Here is a 14,698-nt window from a genome sequence, read left to right on the forward strand (position 1 = left end):
TGTCTATCAAATAGTTGAGTTTAAATAAATAGTGCAGAAAAACAGAAATAAAAATGTAGTGAGATAGTGTTCATGGGTTCAATGTCTATTTAGAAATCGGATGGCAGAGGGGAAGAAGGTTTCAAAGTACATTTAATGTCAGAGAAATGTATACAATATACATCCTGAAATGCTTTTTCTTCACAACCATCCACAAAAACAGAGGAGTGCCCCCAAAGAATGAGTGACAGTTAAATGTTAGAATCCCAAAGTTCCCCCCAGCTGCCCTCCCTCCCTCGCATAAGCAGCGGCAAAGTCTCCCCTCCCTTCTCCCCACTGAGCACTCAAACGTGCAGCAAAGACTCATTCGCCTGGTATTCAACATACCACAGGCTCTCTCTCCCTAATAATGGAGAAAGAGTGGTGTCCGTTTCACAGAGAAAAACAACTCGCTGATTTTACAATGTTAAAAGTCTGTTACATCGCTTTTGTCCATAGATCTTCTGACTCCCACAATCTCCTACGGGGACACCGACCTTCAATCCACTCACCTCCAGAGCCAGAAAATCTCAAAACTCTGGAGTCAAGCTAAGCTCTTAGGCCTGCATCCTGATATAGGGATTTGCATTGTCCAGGTGATCCAAGGATGCGTGGAGATCCATTGAGACTGCATCTGCTGTAGACCTATTGTGGCAATAGACAAACTGCAGTGGTTCCAGGTTCTTCCTGGGACAGGTGCTAATCCTAGCCTCGACCAACCTCTCAAAGCACTCCATTGTTGTAGATGTGAGTGCTGCTGGACAATAGCCTTCAGGGCATGGCCTGCTTGATCAGTGATGATGTTAGCTTAGGCCAGCATTGTCAGCTTAGGCTGAGGGTCAGCTGGTATTATATCATGCTGGTAGCCAGTAGGGTAGTCATGGAGAAAAGTACAAAAAAAGATGTGCTTGTAAACATCAATTATAGCAATAGGAGATGACATTCAAAGAAGCAAGTGGCAATATCCTGTGAATTCTTCTCCGGATCTCTTCAGCAATAAGCAGTTTATGAAGAGGCCATGCTCACTATTGATGTAGTATTGTGACATGTGATTGTTCCAACTTCATCTAGACAACACTTTTAGAGTTTCACTGTGCTCAACCTTTAAAAGTGAAGCTTGGTCTGAAAAAAAAAGGGTACTTTGGCCAGAAATGCTGTTTACCATCTGGTTCAGGAAAATAATGGTTGGATGATATAGCACACAATGAGGCATTAGGAGATACTGTTTTGACCGCAAGCAAGCAGTGCAAACTTTCGGTTACTTTGGTCAGATCAGTAAGAGCATTGTTTTCCCTTAATCTCCTGAATCGATGTAACATTTAAACTGTGCCACTAAGACACAAACTCATGACGTTCCAGGCACCACTTAGAAATAACATTGTGTTTATCCACTTGGTAATTTAACCTCAAATTCAGTAGTGATTAGCTTTACCGAATGACAGATTTCAACATTCAAGATTCAAAGCTCACAAATGTAAAGGAGAATGAAGTAATTGTTACTCTGGATCTCATGCAGCACAAAAAAAAACCACAGAAGGTAAAGAATACAGTATAAATACTATAAATATAAATATACAGTAGACAATACATACTATAGCTTGTATACATAGATTGGATGTCCATAAAGTGACGCTAGACTGACTGGAAATGATAAAGTAGTGGTGGTTGGGAATGTGGAGGGCTGGGTTAGTAGGTGGCGGTATTGGTCAGCTGTACTGCTTGGGGAAAGAAATGTTTTTGAGTTTGGTGGTCCTAGTGTGGATGCTACATACTTCCTCCCTGATGGGATTGAAGCAAACAGTCCATGAGCAGTGTGGGTGGTATCCTTCATGATGTAACTAGCCCTTTTGTGGGCCCTTTTCTACATGTGCATGTCCTTGATGGCAAGTAGGCTGGTGTTGGTGATGCACTGGGCAGTCTTGTACCCATTGTTGAACCTTCCTGTCCATTGAGGTGCAGTTTCCATACCAAGCAGTGATGCAGCTTGTCGGGATGTTCTCTACATTATGGCTGTGCAGAGTCCAGCTCTCTTCAGCCTCCTCAGAAAATAACAGCTTTCTTGACTGTGTAAGAATGCTTTCTTGGACCAGGAGAGGTTGTGTGTGATGTGCACTCGCAGGAGTTTGAAACTGCTTGCAGATTCCACTGCTGTGCTGGCAATGTAAAAAGGGGGTTTTGAGTTCTCCTGAAGTCAATAACCACCTCCTTTGACTTGTTGGCATTAAGGAAGAAGAGGCCTCAGCAGTGACTGCTGGTGGGCAATCAGAGAAGACATCTCCATGCATATCAGGATTGTCAGAGGGCCTTTCAATTTTTCAATTAACGTGGTCCCAACTAATCCCCTCACTGTCACTTGCATTTGCCTGGCGGAACTAACTTTTACAGTGAACAACTGGACCTTTAGTTACACCCACTTTCTCTAGATCGAAGGTGTCACTCACACCGGGCAGTTTCTTTGTGGAATACAGTTCCCGAGGAGATTACATAGAGAGAAATAGAGTTTAAAAGAAGCAAGTGGGATCAGTCAGAACATTTTACACACCACAGTTCCTGAGGAAACACACTGGATTGTGCATAATTTGGAACTTGGCAAGGACCAACAAAAATAAGATAGGTTTAAGCAGAACGGCCATTGTGTGCGTGGGCCAGTGTTAGAGTGGCGAGTTGAGGCTTTGGCTCATCAGGACTTTGAGGAGGAGAGGTGTGAGCCATAGATTTTTTTTTCATAAGTTTTTTTTTCTTATTGCACTTTTAGAGCATTAGAAATGCCAGGCAGGATGGTGGAATGCTCCTCTTGCAGGATGTAGGAAGATGGGAAGAACTCCAGTGTCTGCAACAACTACACCTGCAAGAAGCGCATCCAGATGCAGCTTCTAACAGACCATGTTAAGGAGTAGGAGCTGGAACTGGATGAAATCTGATCATTCAGAAGATGGAGGGGTTGATAGTCAGGACATACATACTGTACAGGACAGATAACTGGGTCACCGTCTTGATGGGGAAAGCTGGAAGGCAGCCAGTGCAGAGTGTCCCCGTGGTCATTCCCCTCAACAACAGGTATACTGGTTTAGGTACTGTTGGGGGGGGGAGAAGATCTATCAGAGGAAAGCCTTTGAGTCTGGCACTATGTCTCAGAAGGGAAGGGGGAAGAAGAGGCGAGATGTAGTGATAGAGGATTGTTGGTTAGGGGAACAGAAAGGAAGTTCCAGAATAGTATGGTGCCTCCCAGGTGCCAGGGTCTCAGATCGAGTCCACAGCATTCTTCAGTGATAGCGTGAGCAGCCAGAGGTCCCTGACAGCATCAATGACATAGGCAGGAGGGGTGATGGGGTCCTGCAAAGTGAGTTCAGGGAGCTGGGTGTTAAGTTAAACGACAGAACCTCCAGGATTGTGATCTCCAGACTGCTACTCCTGTCATGTGCTAGTGAGGAGGGCAACAGAGTTTTGGATCATCGTGCTCTCAACCTGGAAAGTTGGGACCTGTAGAGAAGGGACTGTTTGCACCTGAACTGAAGGGAAATAATATCCTAGCGGGAAGGTCAGCTAGTGCTTATGGTTGGGGTGGGGCGTTAAACCAGAGTAGCAGGGGGATGGGATCCAGAGCACCTGAACAGCAGGGAGTGGTTGTGGAGAAAGTTGTTAAGCCTGCATACAAAGTCAGAAATTGAAAGGTTGCGCGTGGTGGGACTAAGGTTCTGAATTGCATGTATTTCAATGCAAGGCGTAATGTAGGAAAGGCAATTGAGCTTTGGGCATGGATCAGCGCATGGATTTATGATGTTGTACCCATTACTGAGACTTGTTTGCAGGAGGGGCAAGACTGGAAGCTCAAAGTTCTAGGGTTCCATTGCTTTAGATGTGATAGAGCAGGATGGATTAAACAGAAACAATGGCATTACTAGTCAGGGAAAATGGCACAGCAGAGCCCAGTCAGAGCTATCTGGTTAGGTTTTATAGTAGAAATGAGAAATAAGAAAGGTATGACCATGCTAATGGGATTATGTTATGGACCAGCCAATGGTGTGTGGGATTTAGAGGAGTAAATTTGTCGAGAGATCACAAATTGTTGCAAGAAACTTAAGGTTGTGATAGTAAGCGATTTTAAATTTCCATATTTTGACTCCTACTCCCATACTGTAAAAGGGCTGGAGGGGAAAGAGTTTTTCAAAAGTGTTCAGAAAAGTTTCCTGAATCACTCCAAACTAGAAAATGTGATCCTAGATCTCCAATTAGGGAATGAAACAAGGCAGGTGACAGAAGTTTGTGTAGGGGAACACTTTGCATCTCGTGATCATGATGCCATCAGTTTCAAGGTAATTATGGTAAAGTGTAGGTCTGGTTCTCGTGTCAAGATTCTAAACTGGATAAAGGCTGGTTTTCATGGTATCAGAAGAGATCTGTCAAGTCTGTATTGGGATAGTTTGTTTTCTGGGAAAGGTGTACTTGGTAAGTGTGGGGTTTTTCAAAAGTGAAATTTTGAGAGTAAAGTGTTTGTATGTTCCTGTCAGAATAAAAGATAAGGAAAACAGTTCTGGGGAACCTTGGCTTTTGAGAGATATTGAGTCCCTGGTTAAGAAAAAGGAGATGCATAGCTGGTACTGTATAGGCAGGCAGGAACAAACGAGGCTCTTGAGGAGTATAAGAAATATATGAGAACACTTCAGAAATAAATCATGAGGGCTAAAAGAAGGCATGAGGTTGTTCATCAGACAAGGTGAAGGCGAATCCTAAGGGCTTCTACAGATACAGTATATTAAGAGCAAAAGGATAGCAAGAGACAAGATTGTTCCTCTGGAAGATCAGAACGGTAATCTATGCATGGAGCCATAAATCGATTTTTTTTGCATCTGTATTGGGAGAAGGTCACAGAGTCTATAGAAGTGAGGCAAAACTACAGTGATGTCATGAACACTATAGAGATTACAGAGGGTGAGGTGTTTGCTGTCTTGAGGCAATTTAGGGTGGATAAATCCCCAGGGCCTGACAGGGGTTCCCTCAGACCCTACGGGAAGCAAGTGCAGAAATTGCACGGGCTCTAGCAAAAATATTTAAAGCATACATATCCATGAGTGAGGTGTCGGAGGTTTAGAGGATAGCTGTTGTTTAAGAAAGTCTCTAAGAATAAGCCAAGAAATTATAGGCCGGTGAGCCTGGCATCAGTAGTGGGAAAGTTATTGGAAGGTATTGGAAGGGACTGGATATATTTGGATAGTCAGGAACTGATTATAGATAGTCAACATGGCTTTGTTTCTTTAGGCTGAGTCATGACCACTAGAAAAAGGCAGACAGAAAGCTGTGTGAAAAGCTGTCAGATACCTGAGGTTCCCTCCAGCATTTTATAGATCAGGTCATTGATTGCTTGATAAGTGTTATTTTGCTACCTTCTGTATTTTGTTAAGATTCCTCCTTTCCTTCTGTAATGTATTATCTTATAACCTAATAAAGTAGTCCCTAAAACCATTAACATGTGAACAGTGCCTTCTTTGTTTGCAGTTAACTCTTGATGCTGAATCAGGGAAGAAAAAGGAATGAGTTTATAAATATTTTTATTACAAATGGTGGGTTTTCCATATGAAGAGAGGTAAAGCAAAACCAGATTTCCATTCCCAAGGAAATTGGGAAATAGAAGAATCATTGGTGACCTTACTCAAACCTGTGCAGTAAGATCCAAAGGGGGACTGATGTGAGGTGTTTTCATTAGTGGGAGAGTCGCAGATGTAACTACAAGGCAAAGGGCCATAGAAATCTCTTCCAGTGGCTGGTAAAACTCCAGAAATCTCTGCCCCAGTGAGTGGTGGAGGCTGGATCAATAGAAGTACTTCAAGTGGAAGTGGAGAAATAGTTGATATTTGATAAATCGAAGAATAGAGAGGTGTGGAGAAATAGCACAGAAGAGAAGTTAAGGTGAGCATTAATCAGCCGTGACCGTATTAACTGATCGGGCAGGCTTGAAGGCTGTGGACTACTCGTGTTCCTGTTTTCCTGTCTTCTTGTGATCCTATTAAAATATACCAAATCCTTACACATCTTAAAAGGATTGTTGCAGTGGAAATCTTCCCCCTGGCTGCAATGTCTAGAACCAAGAGTCACACTCTCAGAATAAGGGGAGGTCATTAGCACCGTTATGAGGAGAAATTTCTTCACCCAGTGACTGATAAATTTTCACAATTTTCTACTCCAGAATTTATTTAACACAAATATCAAAAGATTCCTAGATATTAAAGGAATCATGAGATATAGGGATAGTACACAAAAATAAAACTGATGCAGAATATCAACCTATGACTTGATGAATGACAAAGCAGACTTATGGGCAAGTTGAACTTCTAGATGAATTTTATTATGTTTAAAGAAAGTAATGAAATAATATTGCAGGAACATAGCTAGGAATGTAGCTGTGAATTCTACAATGCAGTTTGTGCCAAGGAATCTAGTTGTACTTGTTGCAATGGAGTGTGCTCGGGGAAATACCGAGTGAACCTGCTATGTGATGTGTGCTCAAGAACATAGGTGAGAATGCTGGAATAAAACGTTCTCAGGAGCATTAGTGTCAATGTTATGCCCCCCCCCCCCCGTGGCAACTCATTTACTCATTTGACTTAATTAAGTTCTCTCTTTTCTACCATTTATACACGTGCAATAAAAGTTTATCACCAAAATTAATTCACAGATTTCCTTTTTCAGCTTTGTACATGGTCAATATACTTTCTTCTTTGATGATTACTAATTTAATTTACATTTCAGATTGCCTCTAAGTTCATTGCTCTTTCAACTTCTCCATGTATTTTTCCAAACTATGTCTTCGGTCACTTCTTTGGTCTTGCCATCTCTTGTGGCCCTACCCCTATCGAACATAGATAATGCCATTTATGTTCATTACCTTGAAAGGTTTTCCTCCTGTACTCAACTCTAATTCTTTCCATGGCTGCTCCTGAATAAAACTCTTTTTTTCCCAATTCAAGTACAACTGCGCTTTCAATTATCAAGACTGGATCTAGACTCACTTCAATGAATGATTTACCTATCCAAGCACAGCTTCATCTTTGGAGGCTGATTCCTATGAAGCAATTATATTCTCCAGCTCTGGTCACTTGTGACTAAGGATTTTATCACCGTTCCCTTAATTAAAAGAAAGTACACGGCCACTTAAGTCACTTAATATAGCTAGACCACTTAAATCATAATCAAGCCCTGCTCTATTTGTTACATAGCTTTCACCACTTCAGGGTCATCCTGGCCAACACGACAAACATAAATTATTTTCTCAACTGTTAGATGTCTTCTTAAGTTCTTCTGTTCTTCAGCCTCACACCAAAAATAAGTGCAAACAATTCCTTGGGTGGAGTTGTTGATCAGCTTACTGTCTGGATAAAGTAACTGTATTTGAGACTCACTAAAAGTGCTGGAGGAACCTAGCAGGCCACACAGCATCTATGGAAAAAAAGTGGTCAATGTTTTGGGTGTTAGTGAGCTTTCTTGACTGTAGGATGTGTTCTGGGACCATGAGAGGTCATGCAAGATGTGCACTGCCAGGAGTTTGAAACTGCTTGCACTTTCCACTGATATAGAGAGGGTTGAAAGTGGTGCAAGTTCTCCTGAAGTGGATAACCATCTCCTTTGTCTTGTTGACATTGAGGAAGAGGCTATTTTCCTGGCACTAGGCCTCAAACTCTTCCTCCTCCTCTCTGTAGACAGGCTCATTATTGGTGAGGAGCCCTACTACTGTCATGTTATCAGCAAACTTGACAAAGTGACAATGGACATGTCCCAGTCCATCACCAGTAAAACTCTCCCACCTTTGAGCACATCTACATGGAGCATTGTCGCAGGAAAGCAGCATCCATCATCAGGGACCCCTACCCGAACCACCACCCAGGACATGCTTGCTTCTCACTGCTGCCATCAGGAAGAAGGTACAGGAGCCTCAGGACTCACAAAACCAGGTCCATAAGCAGTTATTACCCCTCAACCATCAAGCTCTTGAGCCGCAGGGGATGACTGCACTCAACTTCACTTGCCTGATCACTGAAATGTTTCCACAACCTATGGACTCACTTTCAAGGAATCTTCATCTCATGTTCTTGATATTTATTATTATTCATTTATTATTATTATTTCTTCCCTTTTGTTTTATCACAGTTTGTTGTCTTTTGCACACTGGCTAAATGGCCAGTTGGTGCAGTCTTTCATGTATTCTGTAATGGTTATTATTCTATTATGGATTTATTGTGTATGCACACTAGAAAATAAATCCCAGGGTTGTATACGGTGACATATATGTACTTTATAATAAATTTACTTTGAACTTTTTGAACTTTGGCCTGCTGCTTTAGTCATTTCCCATCATTCCACATAGCCCATTGGTCCAACGCTTTAAGAATTACAAATTATGTTTTTCCTTCCTCCTTTCGTGCCTACTCCAAGCTCATCTTAATTGTGAATTCCTGCTTCTTCAGCAATATTCCCACTGAATTACTAACCAGCTATCTTATTTTCATCATTCTCGACTGGCAGTATTGTTTATGGCTATGTTGCTTTGAGTACTGTTCTTTCACTTTGAAATCAGTTATCCTGACCTTCTCTGTTGATGGAAACCCTTGCTCCAAAATCCCTGAACCTTCCAATGCAACTCCATATGTTCTTACTTTCCAAATGCATGACAATTACATTTGGAACTCTATGTTTGACTCTCTCTAGCCCCTTCCATAGTACTGAAACAACTTGGTTCAAAGTTATCAATGACATCCTTCGTGATTGTTAACTTTCGTTAGTACTGACATTAAGGGACTAGAAATTGTTATATATCATCAGTTAGAACACTGGGTTCAAATCTGCAACATCTGGAATTGTGTTTAAGAGAAGCTAATTGCCATTGTACCAGCATTTTTTTTGCATACTCACTATAAAAAGACAATACACTTAATGCTAGCTCCCCTTGTAACTAATAAATAGGCAGCAGGATTTCTAAACTCCCTCTAATGAGTAATTGCGCTATCTGCAAGTGAATGTTTAGGCCCTGTGGCTTTATTATTTGGTTGAAAAATCTCAAGAGTACTCAACAAACAGTTTACACTCAGATTATTTTTGTGTGTATGAAATTGAAAGACAGCACAGAAAACAAAGTCCAGCTGGGTTTGTTGTTCTGAGGAAGAAATTATCATCCCCACTTTCAATGGAATATTCACCCACTGTGAGTTATTTCTGTGTTCCTGTACGTTACCAGAGAAACACTATTACCTTGAAAAAAGAACGGTTTTATTTTTCACATGTGCGTCGACAGTGAAATGCGCTGGTTGCATCCAAGGCCAACGCAGTCTGAAGATGTGCTGAGGGGCAGCTGGCAAGTGTTGCCATGTTTCCAGTGCCAACGCAGCATACCCACAATTTGCTAATCTTAACCCTAATCTGTAAGTCTGGGACATGTAGAAGGAAACTGAAGCACCCAGAGAAAACTATCGTGGTCCCCAAGAGTTTCTGTTATGGGCCAGCTTCTGGGTTTAGATCTCTAACTCTCCAGAGTAGAGACAGCTGACACAACCCTTTTAATGATTCAGGACTGTCCAGCTAATTGGCAATCATGTTTTAGGGCCATGAATTCAGTATTTAAGGAGCACCTAAACAGAGCTTCGGTACTCAATTGTAAGCACAACTGAAGACATCGACTAGTTTTGAGCTGTTATCATTTCAGTTTTATATCATGCCTCAGATTCTCCAGCTTTTGGGGTCTTAATCATCCTTATCAAGGTCTTTTGTCACAAGTTTGTACAGGCTCCTTACAAACAGTGACAGGAATTGAGCCCCCATTGCTGGCGCTGTGAAGTTTTACGCTAGCCGCCACCCTACCGTGCCAACTCTTTGTACTCTTGTGCGTTGTTTAACTCAATCATGTGTTATGTGATGCCATTACTCTCATCTGTATTGAATTTGAAACCTAGGACAGAAATCCCTGCTGTCACTAATTTGTATTGAATGAAAAATGTCTCCAAGTTAATTAGTTCAGATAATTGTGCATTAGATTCCTCTTGATATTATTGCAGGTAAATATGGTTTTGAATAAACAGACTTGGAGGTTAAATGCCATTTTGAAATCACGTATTATTTGTTTATTCTAAATGGCCAAAAGAGAATTTTACAATGAATTGTTACAGTCAGCACCATGCCCAAACTCTCCCCAAGCACAAATGCAACATTTCCACTATTCACTGGCATTTGAACAGTTTTCTGACTCTAACTGCCGTACTTTCATGGTGAATGTTCAACCTTCCATATATGCAGAAGCCTTCTACTTTCTTCTATTAAACCAGTCCCCATCTATTGCCCCCTTTTCGCTGCCTGGTTAAACCTGTTTTCACATGTCGTCATTGCTTTCCCTCCAAATAAAAGGTTTGCAAAGCAATCTCCTGTGGATCCCAGCTATGCCTGTCTCTAATGGGACAAAAGAGTCATTCCTTGTACAATTCAATCAGCAACATGGGAGACTCTGCAGATGCTAGAAATCCAGAGCAACACACAAACAATGCTGGAGAAACTCAGAGACAGGCAACATCTATGGAGGGGGAGTAAAAAACAAGAGACATTTCAGGCTGATACATTTCACCAGGATGAAGAGGAATCAGAAAGCAAAGGGAGGGGAAGGAGTACCAGTGGTAAGTGATAGGTGGAAACAGATGGGGGGGGAGGGTAGGAAGGTGGGTGGCTGGGGACTTGGGAAGGGGGATTGTGGGGGATGAAGTGAGAAGCTGGGAGGTGATGGGTGGAAGAGATGAAGGACTGAGGTAAAGGGAATCTGATTAGAGGAGGGAAGGAGGAGGGCAGGTGAGGAGAAGAGAAGGGGTGAGAGGGGAAACAGAATGGCAAAGGGAGAAGGGGAGACATTAGCAGAAATTAGAGAAAATTATGTTCATGCCACCCAGTGGCAGATAAAGTGTTGCTCCTCCAGACCTGAATGTGGCCTTACCATTGCAGTAGAGGAAGCCATGGACCAACATGATGGAGTGGGTGATGCACCATCAATAACTCTAGGAGACTGGAAGTGAATGATAGGTTTTTATTAACAGCAAAAAAGGGAGCACGACCATGTTGAAGATTGTGGGAGGAGCAGTGCCCCAATCGCCTTTATACAGGGGTCTGTGGGAGGAGCCACAGGAGCAGTCAGCAGGGGAGGGCGTGTCCAGACAGGTATACATAGTTTACCACAGTGGGAAAGGGAAGTATAATTAAAGTGGGTGGCCACCAGGAAATCCTATCTTTTCTGGCAGGCGGAACGAAGGTGCTCAATGAAATGCCCCCCCCGCCCCCCCCCCCCCCAGTCTGTATTGAGTTGAACTGATATACTGCTATCGAGAAGGCCACACCAGAAGCACCAAATACAGGTGAAGTGTTCCCTCTTTTGGAAGGATTGATTCAGGCCCTGAATGATGGTGAGGACAGAGGTATAGGGATAGGTATTACTCATTCTGGGATGGGATAAGTATAAGGAGGGTGAGTGGATAAGGGGGAGGGGGGCATGCGGAAGTACTCAGTGGTAGGAGTATATTATAGATCACAAAAGTTATGAAGAATGATGTGCTGAATATGTAGGCTTGTGAAGTGGTAGGTAAGGACAAGGGAAACCCTGTTGTGGTGGTGGAAAGATGGGGTTAGAGCAGATATGTGGGAGATGCAGGTGAGGGCAGCATACATTAGTGGCCTTGATGGTGGTGGAAGGGAAATCCTGTTCTTTGAAGAAGGAGATCATCTCAGCTGTACTAGAATGGAAAGCCCTATCCTGAGAGCAAATGTGGCCGAAATCGAGGACCTGAGAAAAGGGAATAGCATTCCTGCAAGAGAAAGGTTAGGAAGATGTAGAGCCAAGATGACTGTGAGAGTCTCCCACTTCTGTCTTTCATCAAGGTACCTTGCATCATCTAATTCCCTCCCTTTCATTGACACTCCCTGATGAAAATTAATTGACATGAAACAATAATTCTTAATTGTCTACATAAATGTCGTCTGACCTACTATGTTTTTAATACATTTTTTGTTTATTATTTTCAGAAAACTAACATTGGTAAAGTTTAACTTTTTTAAAATGTAGTCACAGCAACCTTATTCTTTTTATCCTCTTCTATTTCTAGGTCCATGGATCATTACAACATGTGGTGCCAGTGGGCCCAAAGGGCCAACACAAGCTCAATGCAATAATGCTTACCGGAATACAAATACATCTGTAGTGGTTGTGGCCGAAGGACGTTGGCAAGGAATCCAGAAGTGGAGAGTGCCATCATCTGACACATATAAGTAAGTGTAGACTTTCTTGCTGTATAATTCACTGTTGTAACATGGCCAAGCACTTCTATTTAGAGCTTGAGAAGATGCCCTTATGGTGGAGATAGCACCACTCTTATTTCAGAATGTCATTAATCCATGCCTTGAATGATTTTTTGAAAGAAGGAATTAATTTTACTAATCATTTACATTAACTGAGTATTTCATCCTTCCCATTAAAAAGTTTATTTACTTTGGTAATCAGTGAATAAACTAGACCCTCTCTTCCTGACCATTGTCAACATCCAGGAGGAAAAAAAACAAATTATAAAAATGTTATTAGGTAAAATTTTGTAATGATTAGGTACATGAGATGAAGACATATTGATATATTTAGAAGATATCAATCAATGGTGACAAGTCATTTGAATTTAAGTACAAAAATGGCCTCAAAGTCAAGTTTATAGTAATATGCACAAGTACAGTACAGTATGCACAGGTGCAATGAAAAACTTACTATGAAGTGCTTTGAGAGTTTGGTTGTGGTGCGAATCATCTTCTGCCTCAGAGATCACCAGGATCTGCTCCAATTTGCCTTCTGCTGTAACAGCCAGGCTTGTGGTTATCCTCTGAGTCGAAGATGCCAGGTTCCTCCCATCTGATTGTTCGTGCTACATTCTCACTGCAGTTGTATTTTATCGTGGTATTTCAAAGTCTGGCAAGGAGCTAAATCCTAGTCTTTACATCTGTTAACCTCCTAGTCCTCCTTTTCTCCAATGAGTTGTTATCATATTATAAGATCACCCCAGTCCAGGCCTGACCCACTTCATCGACCTGAGTACTGTTGTATGTGAACCATCACAATATTTCCTCCATTAGATCCTTGATTGGTCAGGGCATGAAGGGATAAAGGGAGAAGGCAGGAGTTTGGGCCTGAGAGGAAAATTGGATCAGCCATGATGAAATGGAGCAGACTCGATGGGCCAAATGGCCTAATTCTGCTTCTATATCTTATGGTCTTATTTTCCTCTTTTCCAGTTACGTACCATCCTAATTACTGGTATTGAGCCAGTCCCAGTCAGGGCCCTAACTAGCCCTCCTAGGTGACGTATCATCAATTGTATCCAATGCTGTAGCTGTGCCCTCCTCTACATCAGTGAGACCCAACATAGACTGGGGGACCATTCTGTCAGTCACCTTTGTTCTGTCTAATACAAAAGGCAGGTTTATCACTGGCTATTCATTTCAACTCAGACTTCCCTTTCTCATTCCAACATGTTGGCCCAATGAGGTTGCACTCAGCTTGGAGGAGCAAAATCTCATATTCCAGCTTGGTTCTCAAAGTAGCAAGTAGGAGCAGGAGTCGGCCATCTAGCTCGTTGAGACTGCTCCACCATTCAATAAAATCATGGCTGATCTGACCACGGACTCATTTCCACCTACCTACTTTTCCCCATAACCTTTAATTCCCCTACAGTGCAAAAATCTAGCCAACCTTGTCTTAAATATATTTACTGAGGTAGCCTCCACTGCTTAGTTGGGCAGAGAATTCCAAAAATTCACTACTCTCTGGGAAAAGCAGCCCCTCCTCATCTCTGTCCTAAATCTACTCTCATGAATCTTGAGGCTGTGTCCCCTAGTTCTAGTCTTACCTACCAGTGGAAACAACTTTCCCACTTCTATCTTATCTATCCCTTTCATAATTTTATGTTTCTATATGGTTAGTGCATTTACTGAGTAAATCTTGCTCTTTACTGTGAGGCTCTTGTAATCATCCATGGAAAGCAGATTCACCTGGGCTTGAATGGAATTACTGTGCCTTATTTACAGTCACTGGAATGATCCATTCTGTTTTACCAGCACCAGCAGTCTGTAGAAAATCCACAAACAGTTCCTCCATTTCCTCATCAACCATATGCACCTTTCCCTTGGCAGCCCCAGCTTTGCAGCACTTTTCAAAATGAGTCTTTTTCCCACTGTTATTGCAGGATTTTCCATAAGCAGGACGTGAAGTTGGAATGTGACTATGTGAAAGTTTGAGCCTTCCTCTTTGCTTTCCTGTTGCTTTGGGAAACATCTTGTGCACTGCTCCTCTGTTTTCACAGCATGCTTTGTCACGTCTGCTCTATGTAGCTCCTTGGCGTGTGTTTATGTGGGACATATATTCACAGCCCTTCAATAGTTTCATTTAATATCGGAGAAGTGTATGCAATATACATCCTTAAATTCTTTTTCTTTGCAACATCCACAAAAGTAGAAGAGTGCCCCAAAGAATGAGTGACAATAAAAATGTTAGAACCCCTCCCACACATAAACAGCGGCAAAGCAACGGCCCTCTACCACCCCCACCCACTTCGGGAAAAAAAATCAGCAGCCTCTGCCCACCAAGCAAGCAATAGCAAAGCCCCCAAGAGAGACCATGATCTGCAGTACA

General features: G+C 42.2%; 1 protein-coding gene across 1 annotated transcript in view; it reads left to right on the forward strand.

The window, feature by feature from the left end:
* The window catches only part of LOC140730332 (ALK tyrosine kinase receptor-like), a 1,251,709-nt gene that overhangs the window by 1,057,530 nt on the left and 179,481 nt on the right, over window positions 1–14,698 (forward strand). The window contains exon 12 of the mRNA XM_073050601.1: window positions 12,135–12,297. Coding sequence (XP_072906702.1) covers window positions 12,135–12,297 — 163 coding nt within the window. The remainder of the gene's footprint in view (window positions 1–12,134; window positions 12,298–14,698) is intronic.

The sequence above is a fragment of the Hemitrygon akajei genome, chromosome 7, assembly GCF_048418815.1.
Source record: "Hemitrygon akajei chromosome 7, sHemAka1.3, whole genome shotgun sequence".
NCBI lineage: Eukaryota > Metazoa > Chordata > Chondrichthyes > Myliobatiformes > Dasyatidae > Hemitrygon > Hemitrygon akajei.